Source organism: Sciurus carolinensis, chromosome 10, assembly GCF_902686445.1.
Source record: "Sciurus carolinensis chromosome 10, mSciCar1.2, whole genome shotgun sequence".
NCBI lineage: Eukaryota > Metazoa > Chordata > Mammalia > Rodentia > Sciuridae > Sciurus > Sciurus carolinensis.
This window is the reverse complement of record NC_062222.1, coordinates 136181505-136208258: the sequence shown is the minus strand read 5'-3', so window position 1 is coordinate 136208258 and position 26754 is coordinate 136181505. Positions and strand designations below refer to the sequence as shown.

General features: G+C 49.6%; 1 protein-coding gene across 1 annotated transcript in view; it reads left to right on the top strand.

The window, feature by feature from the left end:
• The window catches only part of Jakmip1 (janus kinase and microtubule interacting protein 1), a 129741-nt gene that overhangs the window by 26288 nt on the left and 76699 nt on the right, over positions 1-26754 (top strand). Inside the window, 1 exon segment of the mRNA XM_047566598.1 lies at positions 26108-26373. Within this exon segment, the coding sequence (XP_047422554.1) occupies positions 26245-26373 (129 nt within the window). The 5' untranslated portion in view covers positions 26108-26244.

Sequence of the window (26754 nt, the reverse complement as noted above, 5' to 3'; positions counted from 1 at the left end):
AATTATAAATTCTGCTAGGTCCATCTTTTGCTAAATTGAGATGCCTTTAATAGAAAGATGCAGCAGTACTTTTGTGCCCCTAAAGGGGGGAAAGTGCTTCCAATTCCATGACAACAGGGCATTGAGTGCCAGGTAAGTGATGACAGGGCATCCTCTTTGCAGAAAGGTCAAGAAGTGGGAAGTGCTCTTGGTAGGGTGGACGTAGGGTGGCTGCAGTGTGGGAGCCTTCTTCTGTGTTTTTCTTGGTGGACCACTTCTGTGGGCCTGTTTGTGTGTCCTGTGGACAGGAGACTCAGAGGTCTTTTTCCATGGCAGTGAAAATTCATCCCCAGGAATGGTGTCGGATGTTACTGTGCAGAAAAACTTGCATGGTGGCACACACCTGTAATCCCAGTGGCTAAGGAGGCTGAGGCCGGAGGATTGCAAGTTCAGAGCCAGCCTCAGCAACTTAGTGATGCCCTAACTCAGCAAGACCCTGTCTAAATAAACAATTAAAAGGGCTGGGGATGTGGCTTAGTGGTTAAGCATCCCTGGGTTCAATCTCTGGTACCAAAAACAAAATCACGCAGAATTTTAGATTGCCAGGTCCTGCCTCCAGACATGGCCATTGATTGGGTCCAGGGGAACCCAGGAAGCTGCATTTTGACAGGTACACCAGGGGATTGAAATGCAGGACTGTAGACCAAAATTTGAGATACTTATCAGTGTTCTCCAGTGCATTCAGTTGGTGGATATTTAGCAAATATCTAATTGGTTTTCTTATTCTCCCTAATGAAAACAACATGTCTCTATATTCCCAGCAGCCCTGTATTTGGGTGGACACCCCATGACTTCTTAGGTTCATCAGACAGTGGGGCTGCAGGTAGGTTTTAAGAGTGAGTTGAGAGGTGGCCTTTGTTCTGTCCACCACTGGGGCCTGGAGCCAGACTGCCTGCACTCACACCCCATGTAGTAACTGCACTTCTGGGAAAGTTCCTTTACCTTTCTGTAATTTTTAAGTCCAAAAATGGGTTGAGAATAGTCCCTACTTTTTAGGTTATTGTAAAGATGGGATATAAAGGGATTAGCTCAGAGCTGATGCCGGGCAAGACCAGGTGAGTGTTAGCTGGCTGGTGTGGTGGCTGGCACTGAGGGCCAGGCAGGCGGGTGAGGGAGTACTGTTCCTCTGCAGGGGTGAGTGCACTTCCTCCTTGGGAAGCTGGGGTCACCGTGGAGGAGTGCTCTGGACAGGAAACAGCCAAAAACCTACAATTTTTTGTTGCCAGAGAATGAATTTTGTTGTTTCAGATCCAATTCAGCCCGTCCCCACACTGTCAGCAGAGATATCTTCCCAGCACACGGGTCTGGCTGCATTGTTTCTCTGCTCACATCTCTGGCTGACTCCTCACTGCCTGGGATGAGCAACAGATCCCTTTTCACACTGGACAAAGAAGGAAGGGCCCTTGGAACTGGCTCCACCCCAGATGGTGTCGCCCTTCCCGGTTACTCTGGTTCGTGGAGTGAGAAATTCCGGGGAAGGCTTCCTATGGGAGGTGTCGGTGGATGGCCCTTTGAGGACTGAGTGGGAGTTTCCCAAGTGAGAAAGAAGGGAGACCTGTCTGTTGGTGAACTGGCGCATGTAAAGGCACAGTGGCATGTTTAGGGCAGTGTTCTTGGTTCCTTATGGTTGGGGTGGGGAGCTGGGCATGGGCCTGGACAATAAACAGACTGGTAGAGGGATGTCAGGGACTGGGTCCACAGGAACTCTGTTAGCCAGGGCTGCATATTTGGATGACTCCTGCACGCAGTGGAGCATGCGTCATGGGACCCTGGGAGTCCCTCCAGGTGTCTGTGTGTCTGCCTCCTCAGGTTGAAATGCACCCCTCCCCACCTCACTTTCTATTTCTCTATTTTTAAAGGACTATGGATATCTAAAAAAGGCCTTGCCCAGTTGCTCAGGGCACAGAAGGCTTCCCTTCAGTTATCTGGCTTGTTGTGAAACAGGAACTTGGTAGGGGGCCAGTCTGTTCAGCTCTCTGTAAACCCCATCTGGACGTGCAGACTCCTCATCCTAGTGAATTTTTCTTGCAGTGGTTTTGATGTGAAAATGACTGAATTATTAAAATAATTTAATATACTAAAATGCAGGTAGAAGACTGAGAACTGGGAGTTGCTCTGTCAGACATTTCCTCTTTGTACTTTCATGGATTTGCTGCTCGTTTCTGCCCCCACCTGCTTCCCGCTTTGCTCCAGAGCTTTTCTTCACCTGGAGCTGGCGTCCCCCTAAATGCCATCCCCTTAGCTCTGCAGGGCACAGGCTGGTGACGTCTCACCTGGAGCTGGACTGCATCGGCCAGAGAATGTTTGGGGCTGCAAGGATGGGCCTTGCAATTGAGCTGGTTTGGCAGTCAGATTTAGTATGCATCTGCTGTATACAGGCTGTGGGCTAGACTCTGGTGAGTAACGTGGAATCTGGACTTTCAGAGCTGTAAGGGGCCTCGAGCCATTACTTCATTAGGCGTTACTTAGTGAGACTGTGTGAGAGGGTTTTGGTTCTTGTGTGACAATGTTTTATGTTAATGTGTGTGTTAAGGCAACTATAACTAGCACAGTAGTCTTCGATTTCATGAAATATTTTGGGCTAGATTCATATATACATATCTATATGTATATATGTATGTATGTATTTCAAAATTCAGTAATTTTAAGGAATATTTTAAAGGAAATAAGATGAGTTGCAAAGGGACCTGTGGGAACTTTTAGGGTTTCCTGACTGTATACTATGTCCCCATTGTCAAAACTCTGAGCTGTACCCTTAAGTGTGAACTGCAACTTCAGAAAAGTTGGTTTAAAAAGTAAATGTGTGTTGTATGCCTCATATGCAGAAGCCACAGTAGCACCTGGATGCTCTGGTCCAGCTCTGTCCAGTCTGAAGTCCCATTTTCAAAGGATGAACATGAAGTCTAGAAAAGGCCAGGGTCACACAACAAGCTGAGAGAGGAATAGGCTTCAAAGCCCAGGGCTCCTGTTGTGAAGCTTGGGGCTCCCTTTCCTACTTCAGGTCTGCCCTGTGCCCAAGCCCTCAGTTGAGGCAGGGCCCGAGGCCAGTGGTCAGTGGTGGCCTGGGCTCTGAGCAGGAATCAGGCACTGTGGGATGTGGAGCAGATGTCTGAGCCTCTGCTGAACCAGGTGCCAGAAGAGTCTAGGTAGAGCTGGGTTGACTGGGTGAGGGTGGATTTGCCTGCGTGATCCTCAGGCAGGTGGGAGAGGGTGTGCACATGGATGGGTACATGGGTTGGCCTGTCAGAGAAAAACAGACTCCTCAGGTTTGCTGTGGGTAACTGGCGTGGGCTGTTAGAACTGCCATGGGGAGCACTTGGGGGATTGCAAAGACCTACTGCAAGAGTGAAATTTTATAAGAGTCTTGATGGAAGAACTAGAGTTGAAAGTGGGGGGTCCTGGGGTCAGGATCCCCTGCTGCATTTTTTCCTCTAGAGGCTGCTTGTGATTGGATGTGCTGACACCCGCTGTCCTGCTGGACCTTGCCCTCAGGTCACAGTATACAGGGCAGTAGGGTGCCAGGAGTGGAGGGGTGTGCTCAGGCCTACGCCATACAGCTTCCCCCAGAGAGGAGGAAGTGAGGCTTGGGTAAGTTAGGACTGTTCATGCATCATGGTGGAATGTCATGTCCTGGCTGCATTAGAAGAAACATGTCCTTTAAAGCAGGGTGTGCCAGCTGGTACCTTCCCAGTTCCAGGCTGATTCCCTGACTCCTGTGACCCTGGAAAGTATGCATTTGGTCTTCAACCCTACCCCCTGGTGACATGGCTGTTTACCGGTGATGAGTTCTGCTCCCTCTAATGTTGAAGTTTGAACACAAGAAGCATGCCAAGGCAAGCATATTAAGCAGGTTTTATTTAAAAGTAGTAATAATACAGACTTCTCCTGAGGGGGGAGAAGGGGGCTATGGCTGATGTTCTAGAATCCCAAGAAGTGAGCATGCCCTACATCTTTTATAGGCTGAGGTCTCTTTTGTTTTCCAGTTCTCTCTCCCCTTATCTCCCCTTCCTGCCTATGTGCTGGCCTGGTTTTGCAGGTGAGATGCATAAAGTGAGGAGCGAATGGGCAGGGGGAGGGCCAAAGTGATTCAGCTAGGCAAGGGCCCATGGGGCATTCAATAGCAGCTCCTTCCCTGCAGTCCTTGATAAGGGCAGGTAAGTTTGGTAATCAGTGGGCTCTGGAGATCCTTGACATTCCATTCTCCCAGGGGTAGTCTCCAACTTCCAGAGGAAGATGGCTTTCATGGCCTCCATTTCCTCAATTTGACCTGATTCCCTATTGCTACACTAACTGCCTGTCCCCAGTTCTGGCTTCACTGGCACACAACTCCAGAAGTCCTCACAATGTCCACAGTGATGAGTAGCTTGTATATGATGACAGATGGATGACTGGTCATTCCCAGGTAGCTTTAGGATGGGGTCTGGTTCTGGAACCCCCAAGATAGGAGGGCCCCACCCCTGCCTCTAGGAGGGAATTGGGAGCTGATCACCAGTGCCAGTGACATAATCAGCCATGCCCACTAATGAAACCTGCATAAAATCCAAAGGAGCAGGTTTGGGGAGCTTCTGGATAGCTGAACCCACAGAGGCACCTGGCATGGTACCTGGCTTGTACCTCACCTGTGCATGTCATCTGTATCCCTTATAAATGCAAGTGAAATGTTTCCCTAAGCACCAGGAGCTGCCCAGCAAGGCAGTTGAGCCCAAGGAGGGGGACCATGGGAACGGTGATTTATAACTGTCGGCCAGAAGCACCAGTAGTCATGTGGTCACATGGGACTGAGCCCTTAACATGTGGATCTGACCACCATCTCCAGATAGACAGTGTCCGAATTGAATTGAATTAGAGGACATTCAGTTGGTGTCCACTACAGAATTATTTGCTTTCTTTGTGTGTGGGGTAACTCCCATCAAGTCAGAGGTTGTGTTGAGAGCACGGTGAGAGAGCTGGGTTTATTCCTGTGTTCTCAGAGCTCCCTTCCCCCCTTGTTCTCTCTTCCTTGTACTTTGTCTTTCCAGTCGTGAGACGTTTATTAAGTGGTTACAGTGGAGCAGACCTAGTGGAGATCACTGCAGGCCAGGAGTTACAGGAAGAACAAGGTGATGTCATGTGCCTGCGGCGCCAGCTGCCCTTGCTTACCCTGTGCCATCCGATCCTCCTCCCAGCAATGTGAGCCAGGTGTGGTTGTCTAATCCCATTTTACAGATGAGGAAACAGATCTGGACAGAAATGGATTTGCCTAAGGTCCCACTCCACCCTCCAAACCACTTTGCTTTCCAGCCTCCGTTGCTTTTGACTTCTGACCTTCAGAGGAGTGTGAGTGTGAGGGACAGGCGGACAGGAGGACAGACAACTCCAGCCAGGAGGACTGGAAGACTTGGGGCTTGATCAGGGGCCTTGCCTTTGGGGACAGGCAGGTAGTCGTGGATGGTGCAGGAGGAGGCGAAGCAGGAATAGTGGTCTTCAGTCTTGGCTCTGCCATTAGAAGGCTAAGATCTTGAGAAAGCTGAACTCTTTGAACCTCAGTTTTCCCACATGGAAAATAGAGGTAGTAGTGGGATTTCTTCTTCAGGGTTGTTGTGAGGGTTGAGTGAGGTGGTGGGGGACAGGTACAGTACGTGGTGGACACTGGTTTTATTCTTGGCATGTGATGGGAGAGGCGATAAGCCCAGGCCAGATGGCAGAGGACCTTGGATGCTGGGCCAAAGCACCTGGACATAGCCTGGAGGCAGTGGGGCATAGGAAGGGGATCAGATGGGGCTGGACTGGTGGAAGCTGAGACTGTGCTCTTGGTGGATGGCAGGGAGCTGCCCGCGGAGCTGTGTGCCCCCTGAGCACCCTGAGGGTGATGCTGCAGGTGTGGAAGTGGGCGTCTTCTCTTTGGAGACGTACCATTTTGCTAAAGGCTGGTGGATGACTGTCTTCCACACGTACTTTTCTTTCTCTGATGGCCTTGGAAGTTGGTTTTAGAGGCCTGTGTTTGTAAAGGTGCTTTTAAGGATTCATCTTCCTAGCTGTAACATTAGGGGCAGTTTGAAGGCCCAGAGGGAATCCGTTGGGTTACAGGGAGGAAGCCAGCAGATGCTGATGTGGGCACTGCCCATGGTGCCAGCTGTGTTCATCAAGGTCGGAGCTGTCTGAGCACTGTACAGCGCAGCGTCAGGAGCAGGTACTATTCCTGGATGCAGAAACCACTCAGTTCAGCAAACAGGGCTGTGAACCTGCTGTGTCAGGCCATGACCCTGCGGATGCAGAGACCAGTGGGCCTTGGATGCAGCCCTTGAGAAGCCCACTGTGCAAAGGCATTTTAGACAGACAGCTCTGTAACATTTCCACTTCCCAGTCCCTGCTCTTGGGCAGCCCACTTAATTTCTCTGAAGCACAGTTTCTCTATAATGGGGGAGGGGGGGAGAGTGACAACCTCTGGCTGGAGGAATGAGGGAGATTCTGGAGCTAATATCCAGCATGCAGCACTGCCTGCCTTGGCAGTGGCTTATTCTCTCTCTGACATGGTGGCATGTGGTGCTTAGGGAAGCAGTGGTGGGCAGTGCTACCTGTCTCCCCAGGGCCTGGCAGGTGCTCCAAAAACTTGGTGGCATGTTGTAGCAACAAGAGACCTTGGAGGATTTGGGGTTTAGGAGTGGAGAAGGGGAAGAAGGCTGCGACATTCTGACAAGTAGGGCAGTGGAGGAGTCAAGGAGGGACTAAGGAGAGTGGTCTTCTGGGAGAGGTGGGTGCAGGGAGAGTGGGGACCTGGCTGGGAGGTCCCGTGGGGCGGGACCAGCTCGCTCGCCAGCTGTGCGTGCTGTTGCTGAGGTGGTAACTTTTGAGCCCAGCGTGGAAGTGCCTGGCTTCATCTTCCCCAGCCTGTTGTAAAGGGGCCCTGATCTCTACGGGAGCTGAGGTGGGCAGTAGAGGAGCAGGTCCCTGGCTAGATCGGATGAAAAGACCCTACAGTTAGAAAGGGAACTCGATATAACTTGGACTTTGTGATGTAAATATTGAATTTTAAATTAGGTCATTTATAGCCCTATTGTTTTGATATTTAGAGGAGAAATGAAATGGACATTACTTTTTTGAGTGGAGGGTACTAGAGATTGAACTCGGGGCCTTCCACATCCCCAGCCCCTAAATTCATTCTTTCTTACCTGGGTGGCTTCAGGCCTTGTCACTTCATTTCACCGAAGGTCTGTGTTCCCTCCTGTAAATTATGAGTCACTCTCTTGCCACGGGACTGTGAGTGTCTGCAGAGTGGAGCCTAGGCACGGTGCTCACTCCCTTTTGCCCTTTTGGCCATGTTCTTTGGGGAGGAGTCTCCAAAGACACATACAGGCCCCCGAGGCATGACTGTGTGTGCAGGTGGGGGGGGGTGAGCTGTAAATTCATTTGTCTTCTTTTCTGAACTTCTCCAAATTATTTTCTTTGATACCTGATTTTATTTTTATTTTTACATTTTTGTTTCTTTTGGAGGTGTTTTAATTAGTTTTGTATCACTGTGACCAAAATACAAGAACAATTTAGAGTAGGAAAAGTTTATTTGGGGCTCGTGGTTTCTGAGGTTCAGTCCATAGACAGCAAACTCCATTGCTCTAGGCCCAAGATGAGGCAGTGTATCATATTGGAAGGACCCAGTGTAGGAAAGCTGCTCAGCTCATGATGGGGTTAGGAAACAGAGAGAGAGAGAGAGAAAAGGGGCTACAGGAAAGATGTACCCTCTCAGGGCACACTCCCAGTGACTCGCCTTCTCCAGCCATCCCACACCTGCCTACAGTTACCACCCAGCCATTGAAACTTGGATGGACTGATCTAGGTTACAGCTATCATAATCCAATCATTTCACTTCTGAATATTCCTGAATTAACAGGAGCTTTTGGTAGACACCTCATATGCAAGTCATAACAGGATTTTTTTGTTTGTTTTGTTTGCTTGTTTTTGTAGTGCTGGGATCAAATCCAGGGCTTCACATCTGCTAGGCAAGCTAAACCCCTTGCTCCCAATTTTACTTTTACAATTAAGAATATTCCATTAAAAAAAAAAAAACAATAAAGCAGTCCCTTGTTTGAGTCTCTGCCTCAGCAGACTGGCCTAGTGTCTACTGGTGACAGGTGTGGGAAATTGGGAGGCCCATGTCCATGGTGGGTCAGTTGGTGTCACACACTGCTCCCAAGTGTTGAACCTGCAGAAGGCAGTGGGACACGTGGATCCAAGTACTCTGGGCCAAGCATTTCCCCCCGTTAATGTATGCCTCAACCTGTCAGTCCCAGCAGCCCTCCAACCTCACTTTTTCCTCTGTAAGGCCATGGTCCATCAGAGCAGAGGACAGATCCATACTTCTGCTTCCTGGGTGTTCATGAGCAGCTACATGGCCTCTTGGATTCCTCCCCCACCCCAGGAGACCTGAAGTATCTCCAGCACCACCACCACCTGTGCAGGCTTCTGGCACCATCCTGCCCTCTTCTCACCCGACCCAACCACCAGGCCCTGTGGAGAACCCATCTCCTTTCTACATGCCTGTCATGGACATCTATTCATAAGTCAAACATATGCTTTAGGCCAGGCCTGGAATGCCGTGGTCACGTCTGCAGACAAAGCCCTGCCTCCTGAACCTTTGGCTAGTGTGTGTGAGGGCATGAGTGGGAGGGACAGTGAGAAGCAGGTGGAGAAGAAACCAGACCCACAGCCTGCAGGGCAGCTCTCCAGGCCCTGGCTGCACATCCCTCCCTCTGCTCCTGGTTCTCCATGCATGGTTGGTACCCCAGGAAATGCTTGTGGACTGATCTGTTGAAAAAATGTGGAAATTGGCTGCTGCCATCATGAAAAGGTGAACTTTCCCTATGCACAGTCTGTGCCCAAAGAGAGCATTTGGCTTCTGAGTGGTGTCCCATGTGTAGCAAAAGGCTGGAGAAAGTAATGTTGGCGTGCATTTCATGGAGCCTGACGCCAAGACTGGAAATCCTCATTTGCTTAAGAAAAAACAAATGCAAAATGGTGCCTCTCCCCTGCACCAGGAAATCTACTGGGCACCAGCCAGCATTCAGAACTGTAAATCATTCTTTTTCCTGGGCCTTGTCACTGGGAGATGCAGTGTCCCTGCTCTCAGTCCGCGATAGGTGCACTGAAGCCTTCAGGTCATTACTCTGTAGCTGGTATTCAACTTGGAGTATGCTGGAGTCCACTTAGCAGGTGTGTGTGTTAAACTCTTGAGCCCACAGATCTCTGAAGAACAGGGTTTATTGGGCCATTACAGGTGCTAGCTAGAGAAGGGGCCAGGTTCTGGGACAAGTTCCACCACTTCCAGCAGCAGGATTGGGTAGCAGCTGGAGAAGTGTCCACTGAGACCCTGCTTTCAGAGTTTTCTGGAATATACCCAGAAGCAAATTTATTGACCCATGTTGTAATTATGTTCTAGGTGTGGTATTTATTAGAGCACCCTAGGAGATTCTGCTGTGCAGCCAAGCAGAGAACCACCAGGGCAGGAGGGCTGGGGTACGGTGCAGGGACATGACATGGCTGTTGGAGTCAAACTACCTGTTTGCAAATTCTGTTGCCTCCTTAAGTTACCTCACCTCTGTGACCCTTGGGCTTCTCATCTGTCAAGGGAACAGCTTTTGCAGGGTTCTGTTGTGTTGAAGGAGATGCCGAAGGGCATGCTGTGGTAGATTTCACAATTGGTTTTGAATGATCATGCCAATCCAGTGGGCATGCAAAATAGTGCCTGGATACTTTTGGGTGTTTTCTTATTTTTATTTTCCCTGTTGTTTGTGACTGGTGTGTAGAAATTGAGTCATACTAAGCCCGTATCTTGCTACTTTAGTGAACATGTTCACTGGTTCTGGTATTTTATTTTAGTAGCTTTCTTGGTGTTTTCTACATACGAGATCATATCAACTGGAGATAGAGATAGTTTTACTTCTCCATTTCCAATCTGGTTTTTTAAAATTTTCTTTCTTGCCTAATTGCCCTGCTAAAACACTCCAGTTCAGTATTGAATAGCAGTGGGGAGAGGGACATCCTTGTCTCTGGGGATGGTGTTAGCTGTGGCTAATTCACATGGGCCCTTGGCTAGCTTGAGGAAGCCCTTCTCTTCTTTCCTGGTGGGTTGGGTGCTATCATGAAAGGCTCTTGGATTTTGCCACATGTCTTTTCTGCCCCTGTTGACATGATTGTGAGGTTTTTGTCCCTTACTCTATTCACATGGTATAACACCTGGATTTGTGTTTCAATCTTAAACCAACTTTGCATTCCTGGAGCAAATCCCACTTGGTCATGGTATGTATTTATTTTTACATGTTGCAGAGTTTGGCGTTCTAGTGTTTTCGTGAGGATTTATGCATCTGTATTCATCGGATCTGTTAGTCTGTTTTTCTGTTCTCGCGGTATCTGCTTGTTTTGGCATCCCCAGTACCGGCCTCAGCGAGTTGGGAAAGGTGCTTTCCTTTTCGGAAGAGGCTGGTATTTATTCTTCTTTAAACCTTGGTAGAATCCACCCAGGTAGCCACCTAGGCCTGGCTTTTTCTTGGTGTCTGGTGTGGCATATGTTTAATAGACGACCGTGCTCAGCTCTTTGTTGTCGCATTATTGTTTCACCTGAATTGGAAAGGAATGACTGACAGGCAAGGGCTTTTAGGGCCAGTTTACACTAGCTTTGCTACCCTCTAAGTGCAGGCAGGAGGGGCTGGTGCTTGGTCCAAAGCAGACTGTGGCTGGCATGGTGATGCAGCTTCTTCCTGAGCCTCTCCTGCCACTAGGTGTGGGAAGCCTGGCCACCTGTCCCCTCCAGTCTCACCCCTGGAGGAGGAGGGGAGGCACAGGCTAGAACCATAGCTGAGAAGTGGAGGGATCAGGGCTTGCTGGCCCCCACAAGCATCTGTTATCCCCTGCTGAATGGAGAGGGTGCGAGAGACCCAGACTGAATCAGGGAACAGACAAGAGGGCATGCTGCCACCACTCGTCAGTGTAGCTTGCGAAGTGCTTATTTTATGACATGAAGTGGGGAAGGTGGGCTGGACAGTGATCAATAGGCCTGAGTTTAAAAGACAAGTAAAAACTACCCCTAGAACAGCAGCCTGGGAGGAAGTCATCACATCCCAGTTAGCATGTTCAGGGTGGGGTCAGGTTGGGGCCGGGTGGGAGCATTTTCTTTTCCTCTTTTGTGTTCTCTCAGATTTCTTTCATGGAGCATACTTGACCTTTATAATGAGAAAAAAAATGGCTGATACCCATATAAAGAGTGACCTTACCATTGCCTTGAGTGCTGAGTGTTCTCTTCTTGGAGCCTGAAGGTGGAAATGATGAGGGTCTCCCTATTAATACTTGTCCATGAGGTTGCTGTGGGTGCCAGTGGTGAGGAGGGCCCTGGCCCCTAGGCAAGCTTTCTACTCAGTGCAGAAATAGCTCTTGCTTTTCCCTCCTGACTTCTGTGGACCAGGGTGTGGAAGCTGTTAGTGGTTCAGAGGAAGGAGTGTCTCCTGGGTGGGGGATAGAGAAGGGGCATTCAGAGGCATCAGGAGGGATGTGCTGTGTCCTCATTTCCTGAAGGAGTTATAAGAAATGTCATCAGTGTTTGTTTTCAAAGCAGCAATGCAGGAAGGGTTCAGTACTGCCTTCCACATTGGTGGCTGCTTGTCGTTCTCCGTGAGTGTGGTCCGCACCCTCACGTGTGCTCCCATTGCCGTGAGGCCAGGCACAGGCCTGCTGTGTGCACCTGGCTCTACATCCCTCAGGTTGGGGGTCTTGGGCAAGACTCTCTTTGAACCTCAGTTTCTGATTCTGTAAAGAGTGGGGAGGGCCACTGTTTTTGAGTGTCTGCTGTATGCCAGACTGCAGTTCACTTTGGGAAATTAATTATCTTTATTGCCATCACTTATTTGTGTTTTTCTTGATAACCAAAGAATTCCACCAGGTGGGAGAGATACTCCTCTACCAAGTTGTCTGGGGATTGTCTAATCCCTTTTCTGTGTAAAAGCATTTAAAACGCTCCATTTTCATTGTGGAAAGTGTCTTGGAGAAGACAGATGAAAAGGAGATTGCCGCTCACACGGTGGTGACGGGGGTCCATGGAGAGGCCCTGATATTGGTCTCTGCTGTTACCCTGAAGGTGGACTTACCCTGCCCCCGCAGAGGCCCCCAGTCCACACCACTGGAAGGGGCCGCGCGCTGGCGAAGGAAGTTTGAGAGCCTCTGACGCCGGCTGTGGAGGAAGCGGACTGGCCGCTCTTCTGGAGAAGGCTGCTGGTGCGGACTTCCCAGGGCTCGTTGGCAGTCACCCAGTCACTTAGGGGGCACGAATTCCCTGAGCCAGCTGCTCTGCTGGAGCCCGTCATCACCTGTGCCTAGGCACATAGGAAGGATGTGTGTGGCTGATTACAGCACCCCCAAAAAAGAAAAGTCAGCCAGGGGACAGCCTAGCTGTGAGATGGAGATGGTGGTCAGTGTTCGTTCTACTCCATCAGGGTTTCCCCTTCTTTTTATGTATGAAATGGGTCTCAAAGAAAAGTGGGACAATATTTCTTACGTGTTCTCATTATTTAATAAATGTCCTAGTTTCCTCCGGCTGCTGTCTAATAGCACCACAGACTGAGTGGTTTAAACACCAGAAAGTGACAGGAGGCCAGAGGTCCAGGATCAGAGTGGAGGGCTGGTTCCCTCTGAGGTGGTGGGGAAGCTTCTCCAGGCCCCCAGCCCTTGGTGCTTTGTGCAGGCTTTGGACTCCTTGGCTTGTACAGGCAGCACCCCAGCCTCTGCCTGGTTCTCTGTATGACATCCTCTCTGTCTTTGTGTCCTAACTCTTCACCTAAGGACACTAGTCATATTGGGTTATGGCCCACTCTTTTTTTTTTTTTTAATTTTAATGTTTAATTTAGTTTAACTAAGCATACATATTTCTTTTTTTATGGTAAGGTTTAATTAATTAATTATTTTATTGTAAACAAATGGGATACAACTTGTTTCTCTGTTTGTACATGAAGTAGAGGCAAACCATTTGTGTAATCATACATTTACATAGGGTAATGGTGTTTGATTCATTCTGTTATTCTCCCCCCACTATGGCCCACTCTTTTGAACTCATTTTACCTTAATTACATCTTAAAAGTGCTACTTCCAATCAGATTATATTAGGAGTTCAACATGTGAGTTCGTTGGGGGCACAGCTTAATTTGTAATGTATACCAAGAATGGTTTTCAGTGTCATTGGAATGTCCTTCTGAGTCTGAGATTTTCAGTATTGTTTAGCTGGGGTGGGAGCCTTTTGATAATGGAGTCTTATCATCGAACCCATGTGAAACCCCAAAAAGCAGGTTAAAGTTCAGGCAAGTGTACCCAGACTTCAAAGAAGCCCTGAGGAAAGCAGAACTGGCCTTTACTGTTGTGTGTACATGTGTGTGTGTGTGCACACACGTGTGTAAGTGTGGTTGTACTGCCTTCCCTGGAGGACAAATAGGAGGGGTGGGTGAGGAGGCATATTCTGGACAGAAGAAAGCACCAGGGAGCACAGTAGGCCTGGGGGAGAAGGCCATAGAGACCACATCTTTAGGGACCCCTGTGCCTTGACTCATGCTGTGCTTGCAGCAGCCCTGAGAGAGAACAGTTATTATTTCCTCATTGTTTTCCAGGGGGAGGACAGGTTACATGCCCCCGGGATACACAACTAATAAGTGGTAGAGTCAAGATTCTGACTTACCAGCCTGAGACCAGAGCTGGCTCTTGCGAGCACTCCACTCCACAGTGGCTCCGAGGTTCTGCATGTGAACTTCCACCAGTGGCATGTAGGTGTGTAGAAGGTCTACTTGTAGATAGCTTGAACAACATAGTTGTTTTCTGCTCCTTCATTAAAATTTAAATCTAACTCTACTCAGGTTCTGGGGCACCCCAGCTTCTACCTGTGTTCAGATGCCGATAACAGAAGCCACTCTTGAGCTACTTTAAACAGAGGGATGTAATCCAGTGTGGTTGGAAAGTGAAGGCGCAAGGTCTCTGCTGGATCCAGGAATGACCTCCAGAGCAAAATCCTAGGGCTGGCCTCCCAGGAGCTGCCATCTCTGCCGCCCTGGGGAACTGGGATTAGGAGGTCCTGTCTCACGGTTGACCCTAGCCTCAACTGCAAGCTAGGAATGAGAAGCACCAGAGTCCCCCACTGTGCCATTTGCTGGCTTGGGCAAATGGTGCCTGCCCCAACCCGGCTCCCCTTTATCTTGGGTTCCAGCCCTGTAAGAATGAGTGATGGAACCTAAGTCGTGTGCAGAACCCCAGTCCTAAGGGGATCTGGGAAATGTGGTTTTTAGCTCTCCAGACCCTGCAGTTGAGGGAACACGTTTTGTCCCCCTTCATGGTCACTTCCTCGGGCCATGGAATGTGGCCAGGGAGAGAGAGTGTACTCCCCTGCTGTGCTGCCCTCTGGAAGGCCTGAGCTAGTCACAGGCACACTTCCTGCCCTGCGGGAGCAAGGGCCTGGGTTCCTACCTGCACTCTGGCTGCCTCCAGAGTGAGTGGCTGTTCAGGAACTGTCTGGTGCTGTAATGAAGGTTCCCAGGCCAAGCTGTGTGAATTTCCTGACCCCCTGGAGCAGACAGAGCCAAACTGATCTGGCCCTGGTGTGGAAACTGCCTGCTGCTGTGGTGTCCCCTGGATGCCATGGTGCTGCAACCTGCTGAGCCTGCTGCCATTACAGTGCATCGTCAGGTGGAGGAGGCAGCCACATGTGACTCTGTTCCAGGCTCCAAGTGGCAGGCACCGTGAGGCAAAGAAATAGGCAGCTCCTTACTCTGACAATAGGACGGGGAGAACAGCCACCTGCCCTCCACTCCAGAGGGAAGCCAGAGGGGCCTGCAGGATGGGAGCAGAGGAGGACTGGACTGGAAGGGGAAGGCTGCAGCTGGAGTCATGGCTTCCCAGTTCTCCTGGGGCCTCAGTTTCCGTATCTGTGAAGTGGGGTTGTCATTCAAATTCTGTGAGTTCCTCGTGGAAGATTCAATCCGAACCTCTGTTTAAATGCATTCCCCAGTAGGCTGTTGTCTTGACTTCTGCATGCCGTCTTCCAGAGCTTTCTGTGCACTGTTAGAATCTGTTGCCTTGTGGGTTGTGGTCAGTCAACTGCAGTTGGAGAGGATCTTATTTATTTCCTTATTTATTCTGGGTAGACCATTTCTTAGAGTTCTAATTCTTCACCTTGGTTGGGTCTTGATTAGTGCTAATCGCCATCAAACATAAGAGAAGCAGGAAAGAAAAGCACCACTGAGTGAGGGGCCCTGGCAGGAGCTGGTCTGGGCCACCTGAACATGGGCAGTGCCTTATTGTCTCACATGTACATTGTGGAAGACAGGCCTCCCTCTTGGGGCCCGAGGAGGGCCAAACAGACTGTGCTTTGCTGACACTTAGCACATCTAATAGACCTATGATCGAGGCTTCGTTCCCTCATTCCTGCTCCCAGAGGGTTTTGAAGAGCTTCAGTGTCCTCCTGGGTGTTGGTGTTTGAGGTCTAGTCGCAGGGCTGTGCAGAGCCTTGAGAGCGCTTCGTGAGGCTGCAGACTGTCCTGCACTACACATTCCCCACCACTCCAGTCTGCCAGGTGTTAGGTGACAATTTGAGGATGTTAGTGAGAACTGCTATTCTTTTGGGTGTGGGGTTTGGGAGGGACCCTGCAACAGACTTGAAGGTCGGATTCAACTCCAGCCTAAGTGTGGTCCTAGTGTTGTATTCTCAAATGAAAAGTGGGGCAGCAGACAGCTTCCCGGCAGTGATGATTGATGCCATACCATGCAAGAGACAAGATTATTTTAATCTGCAGAGTACTTTGTATATGGTGACTTTTTTTCTAAGGCGGTGTGGCTAGGCCTGGCAAGTGTCCATTCCTGGGGTGGGGTGAGTGCACTCAGCTTGCATCCCATTTGTGTTGTCTGCTAGGGTTAACAAAGTCTCACAGGCTGGGGCCTCTACAGCAGGAAGGGGTTTACCCACCAATTCTGAGACTAGAAGTCAGAGATTAGGGTGTCAACAGGGCTGCTTTCTTCCGCCTTAGTTTGCAGATGCGCGTCTTCTCCCTCTGTCCTTGAGTGGTGTCTCCCCCACCCCCCCCCTCTCTGTTTTCATCTCTTCTTCTTATAAAGAGCCCAGTCACGTGGGATGGGGGCCCATCCTGGTCACCCCATTTTACCTTAACTGCCTCCATAAAGGCTCCATCTCCAAATGCAGTCACATTCTGAGGTTCTGGGACTAGGGTTTCACAATTCAGCCTCTGAGACCCTGGCTTGCAAATGGGAGGAGTGGTCCCCAAGAAGACTGAACAGCCCTGCCCTGGCCACCCTATACCTAAACAAATCGGCCCTGCCTCCACCATTCTTCCTGTCAAGGGCCTGCTGTTCCTACCAGGGCCAGCTCAGATGCTGTCCTCTGCGTGGGGCCCCTAGCTGGTAGGCACCTCTCTTACCTACCAGTTTATCCCTGTTACCATCTTCAGCTGGGCTGTGGTTGTCTATGGACCTGTCACCCCACCCCGTTGGGCTTGCAGCTCTGATGGAGGAAGAGGGGAGGGCATGACTCAGGGTGGCTTATCCATCTTGCCCTGGGCCTGGTGGGTGCTTGTGTGGGTGAAGAAGGGCACTGCTATGGCACACACACCACACTCAACCATTTACCAGCCATCTTAACTCTGGGGCAGGGACAGAACCAGGGTCTTGGTCGTTGAGGCAAACAGTCCTGGCCATGACAGAGCAGCCAGTCTGAGGGGGAGACAGTCAGGAGAGGCATACAACACCAGTACCAACACTGCGTGATTAAGGCTGTGAAAAAGGAAAGCTTGACTGTCGGTGTGCAGGGGAAGCTCTAGCCACTTCTGGGGTAGGGGAGTGACATCGGTCTAAGTGTCCTTAAGGAGGTAGTGCCGAAGTAGAATTGTGAAGAAGATGGGTAGGTGGAAAAGAGGAGGAAGAGCAGTCTAGGAAGAATATCAGTCAGGTTTCATGCAGCTGAGCTGCAGTAACAAAGGAACCAAGAAGTCAGTTCTAGTTCACATGTACTCTGGCACAGGACTACTGGGCCTCTCCTGTGGTGGGTTTTTTAGGGCCTAGCCCTGTCCAGGGATCTGGCCCTGTCCCCACCTCAACACATGGCTTTTAAAGAGTCTGCAGCAGGGAAGAGAAGTCATGTGAGCGACCCAGAAGTGACACAAGTCACAACTGCTCACGTATATCATTGGTCAGGTTGAGTCACATGACCCCATCCTCTGCAAGGGAATCTGAGAAATATAGGGAAACTTACAGGAGATTTGGGGAGCACACCCCTCAGGGAACACACTTGTAGAGGTGCAGGGGCTAAAGAATGCAGTATTGATGGGAAATAATGGTCCCACAGCTTTGATCTCTGCAAGAAACTTGGTAAAGTAGATTCCCTCTGCCCAGCACATACCACTTACTAATGGGCATTGGAAATTGTGTCTGGAAAATCAACCCAGGGAAGGAACAGAGTTTCAGAGGGCAACGAATCTGCTTCCATCACGCAGGGAAGGATTGGTTTTTTTGAGATCCTTTTGTTTTTTAAGGAATTGGGTTTAACATTGGTCTTATTTCCTCCCTTCCTTCCCTCCTGCCCTCCCCCTCAGAGTACAGGTATTCGCTGTAAGCTTTTGTTTTTGTGAGCGCTTTCATCGCTGTGACAGAAAGAGTCAGGTAAGGCTCACAGTTTTGGAGTTCTCAGTCCATAGATGGCCAGCTCCTTTGCTCTGTGCCTGAGTGAGGCAAGCATCACAGCAGAAGGGTATGGCCAGAGGAAAGCAGCTGGGGACATAGCGCCAGGAAGCAGCTCACAAAATAGATACCCCAGAGTCACACCCGCAGTGGTTCACCTCCTGCAGCCACACCCTGCCTGCCCGCTGTCACCGCCCATTTGATCCCTGGGAGAGCACTCACGCACGGATTGGCTTCAGGCTCCCATACCCCATCATCTCACCTCTAAGCTTTCCTGCGATGCCTCATATCTAAACCATAACAGCTTTTCATATGGAGATGGAATGTTTATGTTCCTGTGTCCTTTAAGCCTCACAGAGAATTGTGGCAGAGAGTGGTTCACTGTCCTCATGATGGAGGGAGGTGTGGCAATGCCAGTGAGCAGGAGTGGCGGCCGCTCATGAAACATGCAGAGGCACGGGGAAGAGACCTTCTGCTTAGCTAACTGCAGAATTCTCCCCGCTAGGGCTTTGTCTTTGTGATTTTCATTTAGATACATTATTATAATTTCTTTGTGTTCTCTTGGGCTGCATTATTTCAGAATGTGCTCCTTGAGCATAATTTTTATAACTCATTGAATTTATTACAATGATCTTTCTTTAATTCAAAAGGTGGTACGGTTTGCTTTTTTGGTTGTAGTGTAGAGATTGTGTCAACACTGAGAGATTAGCAGTGGCTGGGAATTAATTCATGTTTTCATTTCCCTTAATTAACTATGAATGTGCAGAACTTGGCTGGCTTTGTGCATGACAGTCTTAAAATTCAGTGCTTTCTGTAGGCAACAAATAGTTGGGTCTTATCTTTTGATTCACTCTGACAGTCTCTGCGTGTAGATCATCCACATTTAAAGTGGTAATCTCTGTGGTTGGATTAAGCACTGCTGTGCTGGTTACTGTTTTCTATTGGTTGCCCTGTTCTTTGTCATGGTGTTTGTCTTCCACTCTTCCTGCTTCCTGTGGTTTTAATATATTTCAATTTTCTCTCCTTTCGAAGATGTTAGTTGAATGTCTAAATTTTTTAGTGGTTACCCTACAGTTTGCAGTTTGCATTTACAACTAGTCCAAGTCCACTTTCAGATATTAACATAACACTTCATGTGAACAAAGTGTCCTGCCTGGCCTCCTTTTTGTTGTGTGTCTGTTTCCCTTATCCATCCTGTGATCATCAGACACACTATTGCTTTCAACAAACTGTTATCTGTGAAATTAATTAACAGTAAGAAAAATAAAAAAAATTCATTTTACCTTCAGTTATCCCTTCTCTAAAGTTCTTCCTTCCTTTATGCAGATCTGAGTCTTTTGAAGTTTTATAGTTTTTGTTTTTTTCTTCTACTTAGATCTGAGCTTTGACCTATGCCATTTTTCTTTTTGAAAAACTTTTAAAAACTTTTTTCAGGGCAGGTCTGTGTAACAAACTCTTTCAATTTTTGCTGTCTGAGAAAGTTTTTATTTTTTCCTCACTTTTGAAGGATAATTTCACAGGGTACAGAATTCTACATTGATACTTTTTTTTTTTTTTTTTTTTCTTTTCCTCTAAATACTTTAAATATCTCACTCTCTTTCTTGCTTGCATGGAGTCTTTGAGAAATCTGATGAAATTCTTATTCTTGCTTCTCTACTTCTCTATGGGTAACGTGTTTTTTCCTCTTTGGTTTCTTTGGGAATTTTTTTCTTTATCTTTAGTTTTCTGTAAAATGCAGAAATATGATATGTAGTATGGTTTGGTGTTATTTTGTTGTTGTTTTAATTTATCCTGCTTGGGGCTCTCTACCTTGTGGCTCTGTGGTTTGGAGTCTGGCATTAACTTGGGGAAATTCTCAGATATCATTGCTTCAGATACTTCCCTGCTTCTTTCTTCTCCTCCTGGTATTCTCATTGTATATAGGCCACGTCTTTTGTAGTCATCCTGCAGTCCTGGAATATTCTGTCCCCTATTTTTTCCAGTCATTTTTCCCTTTGCTTTTCAGTGGAAATACTCTGTTCACATGCCTTTAAGCTCACTCTCTTCATCTGTGTTCAGTCTACTAGTGGGCCTGTCAAGGGCATCTTCATTTCTGTGACGGTGTTTTTGATTTCTAGCATGTCTTTATTCCTTCTTAGAATTTCCATCTTTCCTCATGTTGACTGCCTGCTCTTACATGTTGTCTGTTTCCTCAACTGGGGCCCTTGGCGTGTCAGTCACAGCTGTTTTAAAGCCCCAGTCTGATAGTTCCACTGTCTTTGTGTTTGAACCTGAGTCTGATGTCTCCTGTCTCTTCACACTGTACTTTCACCTTGTATTTTTGTTGTTGTTATTTCTGCTGCTGTGTCACCTGTGTCCCTCTACGTGTTCCTGAGCTTTAGAGATGAACGTGCTGATTCTGTGGCTGGGGTGACAATGCTAGGTGAGGATGGCAGGTGATGGCTGCCAGCAAAAGGATAAAGTGCATTGACCTCATATACCTTCCTAGGGACAAAAGTGGTGGCCATTGAAAATTCATTGGAGCCTGTGTGGCCATATTTAAGTTGCCACAGAAATGATTCCATCCTGATTTATATGTGGCAATACTGAAAGAGCAGATGACAGGAGTCTCCCGGAAGGAGCATTAAGCAAGAGAGGCCACCAGCATCAGGCAGGCAGAGTCTGCTCCATATCCTAGTCCCTGTGCCCAGCATGGTGCCTGTCATGTGGGAGGCTGTAGCAGGCTTGAGCGAAACAAATGATGGAAGGATATCTACAGCCGGGCAAGTTGTCCCTGGTCCCCGAGTGGCCTGGGGAATCTGCCTTCCCAACGGGAACCCAGCAGGTTGTAAACATGCTTCTTCAAGTGAATGGACACATGCCAGACAAAACCCAGCTCAGGTGAGCTAACACAGGAGCTGCGTGCCTTCCTGTGCTTCTTGCCAGTACTCACTCCCCACATGCACCCCCCCAAGCTCACCTTCTACCTGTCAAATCCTCTCTGGAGTCCTTCCTGTCCTCCCTCAGACTTACCACCTCAGGGTGGCCTTTGGACAGCTTTGTATATCCAAGAGTAAGGCCAAGGCCTTTGATGCTCAGTATTACCATTTTGCTGAGGCCATATTGAAATATTAAGGGTGTCCAGCTGGCATGGGCATTGAACCAAGCCCACCACCAGGTGTGGTCATCTGTCCACACACAGGCCAGCTCTTATCTAGTTGTACTTGGCTTTGTGCAGTGGGTGGGGTACTGGTTTGTGTACCAAGGGCTAAGGAAACCTGTGTCCCTTGAAGGATTTTGCCCATTGGGGTGCATGTGGAAGTGGGATATATCATGTTTTCTTAGTTCCTAGACATCCTAGAGGGCTCTGGATGTGACTGAGTGCCTGCTCTGGGCTGGGCCCTCTGGTTGTTACTGGAGACTCCAGTGGACAAGATGGCAGAAAAGAGCTCTGCAGAGTGAGCAGACAGTTGAGTAGGCACCAGGGCAAGGGGCTTGGGGATTTTCAAGGCATCCCCCCTGTAGGGTCTGGCATTATCCTTGGGCACTGGGGCCACATAGCATGTGGTTTGCTATTGCCATGGTTGTTTATATTGTTATTATTTTCTTTGCAGGGGTGGGATGTGGCTGACTTTTGCCTTGGGAGGCATCCTCTTATGGCCTGAGTGGGTGGCTGGGGGAAGGAGGAAAAGGGGACCATCTACCTTGAGGTGGTAAGTCTGAGGGAGGATAGGAAGGACTCCAGAGAGGATTTGACAGGTAGAAGGTGAGCTTGGGGGGGGGGTGCATGTGGGGAGTGAGTACTGGCAAGAAGCACAGGAAGGCACGCAGCTCCTGTGTTAGCTCACCTGAGCTGGGTTTTGTCTGGCATGTGTCCATTCACTTGAAGAAGCATGTTTACAACCTGCTAGGTTCCCGTTGGGAAGGCAGATTCTCCAGGCCACAGCTTGGACCAGCACCAGTGAAGATCTCCTTTGCCTCCCTCTGTCTTCCTTGTCCCCTCTGAGCTCCATGGCTGCACATAGGCTTGGTGCCCCAGCTTTGGGAAACAACATGCTTTACATCTACACACTTGGAAAAACACATTTGCAGCAAAACTTTGCTTGCCCTGTCACCCTGGAGAGCTACTGCTTATGGAACACTGATGGTCTGGGCACTGTGCAATAGTGAAAGATGCCTGTTCCTCAGGTGAGCCGACCGAGGCCCAGAGAACTCAGAGCACTTACAGAGGTCACAGGTGACCATATCTTCCTGACTCCAAAGCCTGGCTCTTTTCTGCATGGTCACGGTAAAGACACTGGGAACCTCAGTTTGTTCACCTGCACGGTAGAGGACTTGCTTGTCACCTCAGAGGAGAATGTCTCGAGGATTGAATGAGATTGTCCTCTGAAGGGGTTATCATATGCCTGGTACATACCGCGTGCTCATTAGACGTTTTCTGTTTATGCCATGATACCCAGAGAAGAGGGGGTGTGGCAGGGGATAGGTGTGGCTGGAATCCTCTGGGTGGGAAGGAGGGGACTCATTCTGGGGGCTTCTGAGTGTCTGAAGGAGCTCAGGGCAAAAGTTCTGAGGAGGCTCTTTCTTGCTGGTTTCCCTTTTGGCTTGAGATAGGGAAGCTTTCTGAAGTGGGGCTGCCTGAGGGGAGTGCGAAGGGGGCTCCAGAGTCACTTTGGATAGGGGCTGGATGACCTCAGGTGAGCATGGAGGATGCATGGGGAGAGAGGGGAGGGTTGGCCTGTGTGGCCTGATTGTGAGTTCTGTGGTACCTGGGACCTACTCCAGTGTTCTGTGGCGTTCCCCAGGCCAGCAAGAGGCTAGGTGCTCGGGGTCGCCTCTGGGGTGAATCCTCCTTGGCTGCGACTCTTCCTCCTGTATGCCCTTGAGCAGTTCATCTCCACTTTGCTTTTCTGAGCCTCCAATGAGCTTGTTGCCGACAGTGGGCCATGAGCTCTCAAATGGAAGGCGGTGGTACAGTGTGTACCCTTGGAAGAAGAGTGGCCTGTGTTCTCCTGCAGGTGAGGCCTTTGCGTGGCCAGCATTTGTGGGCCTGATGATAGGGATGCTCAGTGGTACTGGTTGTGCCATGGTGTGCCTCTGGCTTGGGCTGGTGGCCTGGGGCCCAGGATGGCCCCCAATTCTGGGCAACCTCCCCTCCGGCCCCCTTTCATTTCAACACTCCCTGGAGCCTGTGCTGGTACACGTGGAGGACATGCTGTTGAGAGCTCTAGGCTTGGTGGCAGCTCCTAGTTTATTTGTCTTGGGAACATTGAACTGGGACTTTGAGCTGGGCAAGGGTGGCCCAAGTCCTGTTGAGCTGGAACTTTAGGCCTTGGTGGACCAAGGTAGAAGTCGAGGTCCTGCCCTCCCATGGCTGACCGTTGTGTGGGGCCAGCAGGGCAACAGGCACAGAGTGGCCTGTCTGCTGCTGTTCCCCCTCTTCCTTCCAGGCCACCCTGAGAGAGTCGGGCTCTGGGACTTGGAGCCACGCCTGGTGGGGCCCATGAAGCCAGCAGCCCCACACAGGGCTGTCAGCTGCACTGCCATGGGCACGCAGCCCACTTGCTTTGTCCCCAGTGTTCTTCTTGTGTCCTTCCCAGCTAAGTGCAGGTGTTTTCCTGAAACTTGCTTGCCTTCTGTGCTAGCTTTTCATTGCTGTGACCAAAATACCTGACAAGAACAACTTGGGGGAGGAAGGATTTATTTTGGCTCATGGTTTCAGAGGTTCAGTCTGATTAGCTGATTCCATTGCTCTGGGCCCAAAGTGAAGCAGATCATCATGGTGGAAGGGTGTGATGGTAAAAAACTGCTCAGCTCATGGCAGGTGGGAAGCAGAGAGAGCAAAGGAGGAGCCAGGGACAAGATATAGGCCCCAAGGGCATGCCCCTAGTCATCTACTTCCTCCAGCTACACCCCACCTACCTACACTTACCACCCAGTCATTCCAATTATTAATTGGTCAAATAGATTAATCCACTGACTAGATTACAGATCTCACAATCTAATCATTTCCCTTTTGGACATTCCTGCATTAACATAGGGACTTTTGGGGGACACTTCATATCCAAATCATAATACCTTCCTTAAAAAAAAAAAACAACAAAAAACTTACATTGCTTTCTTTTGAAAGAAGTAGTAGAAATAGAAATTTGGATTTATCTAGAAGAGCATAAAGAAGAAAACAAACATCACATGTAATCACCTCTTAATCTTTTGCAGGGTAGTAGCCACCACTGTTTCCCTAGGGGGTAGGGCCTGACACCTTACAGGTACTCAGTAAAAAAAAATGAAACCATGTAAAAAGAATGAAAAAAAATATATGTATTACAGAAAATTGGAATCATAAATCATATTCTGCTTTGTATCCTGCCCTTCTTACTCTTGTGACATTAACCCTAGGTTAATGTCTGGAGTCTGCTCTCAGGACTTTGATGTAACTTACTGACTCCTCAGGACTGAGCCTTGTGCTGTTGGGATGGACAGCCAGGTGTCATGGCAGAGACTGTCCCTGGTCAGTTCCTTTGGCACATTCCAGGATGGAATAAAAAGGTGCCTGTTTCCTCTGTTGAGTGCTTCCTGCTCATCAAGGCAAGGGCAGGTGGTGCACTTGAGCAACAGAAGCTGGTTTCTAGAACCACTGTGGTTATGAAGGCAGGTGGGTCAGGGGGCCAAGGAATGAGCTATGTAGTAAGCTCCAATTGCGCTCAAAGTTGATGGAGGTCATGCTTTTTGAGGACAGAATGCATCCTTCTGGAATGATCAATGGGGATGCTGATTACTCCTGGGTAGTCCTCCTGGTGCACTGAGAAGTGCATTCCCCTTTCCAGAGGAGCCTCCTTGACTCAGGTGGCCTCCTTCATGGCCTTTCAGGCTTTCTTTTCTGCATGGCACCCTGGTGCCCAGGGCTGCTAGCTCAGGCTCTGCTTAAGCAGGGGCTGCTTCTTCCAGTGCTGGGTATCTGTAGCTTGCCCAATGTACTGGCATTGATTGGGCCCCAGCCCACCTCCTTCTGGAATCCCTGTCCTGTGCTTTTTGTCCCCCACTCCCACCCACAAACTGAGGTCACTGACTCCATTGTTGCTGAATGCAATGACCAGTTTCTGGTCTTCATCTTAACCTCTCAGGAGCTGCCTATTAGCTTCCCCGGCTCTTTTTCTCTGTCTACAGTCTACTTGTTTGTGATCCTCCTTGCCTGCCTTCCTTGTGGTTATCTCTCCTTAGCCCCCAAGATTGGGATTTCTTCCTGGAGTGCTCCCTTGTTCTCGCTCTGCATCCTTTCTTTCCCCAGCCATCTACTCCCAGCGCCACTGCTCACTAGCTGTGTGTCTGCACACAGCTGACTTTACTTCTCAGCTTTAATGTCCTCATCTCTAAGTGCCTAATAACGAACCTGCCTCATCAGGTGTTCCAAGGACTTTAGGACAGGATCCTGTCCTGGATCTGGCATACAATCATTGCCTCGTTATTGTTCCCTGCTGTTGCTCAGCCATTTATTCGCTCATTCCACAAGTCTTTATGGAGGGCCTCTTACATGCTGGACTCTTCCAGCACATAAGATTCAGCAAGGAACAAAACAAACCAGGTCTTGTGTACTAGGAGCTTACATCCTAGGGGAAAAGGAAATAAGTAAACACTGTTTTGTTGTGGAAAGCAGCAGGAGGGCACGGTGAGGGGAGGTGGAGCTGCCACGCCCTGCTGAACCTCAGTGTGGTTGCGCATTAGTGCAGACTTGGGGCCGGGGAGTCAGGGTCTAGCCCTTGCTTCCCTACTTCCAGCTGCGGGCCTAGATCAGCATACCACCGTTTCCTCTCTTATTAGCTGTGTGACACGGCCAGCCCTCAGCCTGTGTGTGCCCCAGTTTCCTCGTCTGTGCTACTGGTGATACCCTCTGTCTGGTAGGGGAAAAACCACTAACCTTATGAGGTCTAAACCCATTTCTCAAAGTTTGGTCCTCTGACCCTGCTCAACGATTATTTAGAGTGTGGCTGGGTAATGCAGATTCCCCGGGCCCTCCCACTCCCTGTGCTTCACGTTCTGGGGTGCAGCCCGGGACCTACCTTTGAAAATGAATCCCCTGGTGATGCATGCTTACTGAGGTCTGCAGACCATGGTCTACGGGTTGTGAAGATGGAGTCCTTTTGTCCTATGAGGGCAATGCTGGAGTGGACTTATGCAAGATGTGGGCACCTGGCAATGTCATGTGGGGGCTTGCTGGAGATGCAAGTTGGATTCTCATTCTGCCCTTAACAGCTTCCAGGTGATTCTGGCACAGTCCATGTGAGGAGCACTGGGTCAGACCCATGAATGGAGGACATCCTCCAGCTGGGGCAGGTGCTGGGCCCACGGGTGGTACATGTCGCATACCAGCCCCACCCCATATGCTAACTTGCTTCCCCCACCTTGCCCCTAGGATCTCAAGTGATGGTGGTTTACGTGGAGGATGAGCTGAACCCTGCACAACTGGCTAGCACGGGGGCACTGGTCGCTGTGCCTGCAGGTGGGCGGGCGTGAAGCTTAGGTTCTCAGAGTTTCAACCCAAGAGGAAGCATGTCCAAAAAAGGCCGGAGCAAGGGCGAGAAGCCCGAGATGGAGACGGATGCAGTGCAGATGGCCAACGAGGAGCTGCGGGCCAAGCTGACCAACATTCAGATCGAGTTCCAGCAAGAAAAGAGCAAGGTGAGAGGCACGGGGCTTTTGGTCTCCATGGAAGGATGGGCATGGACACTGAAAGGACAGTATTGCCAGGGACATGTGGGGAGGGCATGTTCCCAGACTGGAGCAAAGTGGGCGCTTCTCCTCTCCAGGCCTCATCTTGCCCCTCTGCAGAATAATACCAGCAGAGACAAGGAGAGTGCCAGGTGCACGTTCTGGTCCCCCATGTGCTGGCTGGACCAGTCAGGCTCTGTGGACCCCGTGTTTTGGTTTTCCCCGCATGTAAGACAGGGGTGATAACAGTCCCTGATGGGTTGCTGTCAGGACTTAGTACTACGTGAAGAGCTTGGAAGGGGCCTGCTCTGGACCACGAGTTGTTTTGTACTCCTGGGGCAGGTCCGAGCC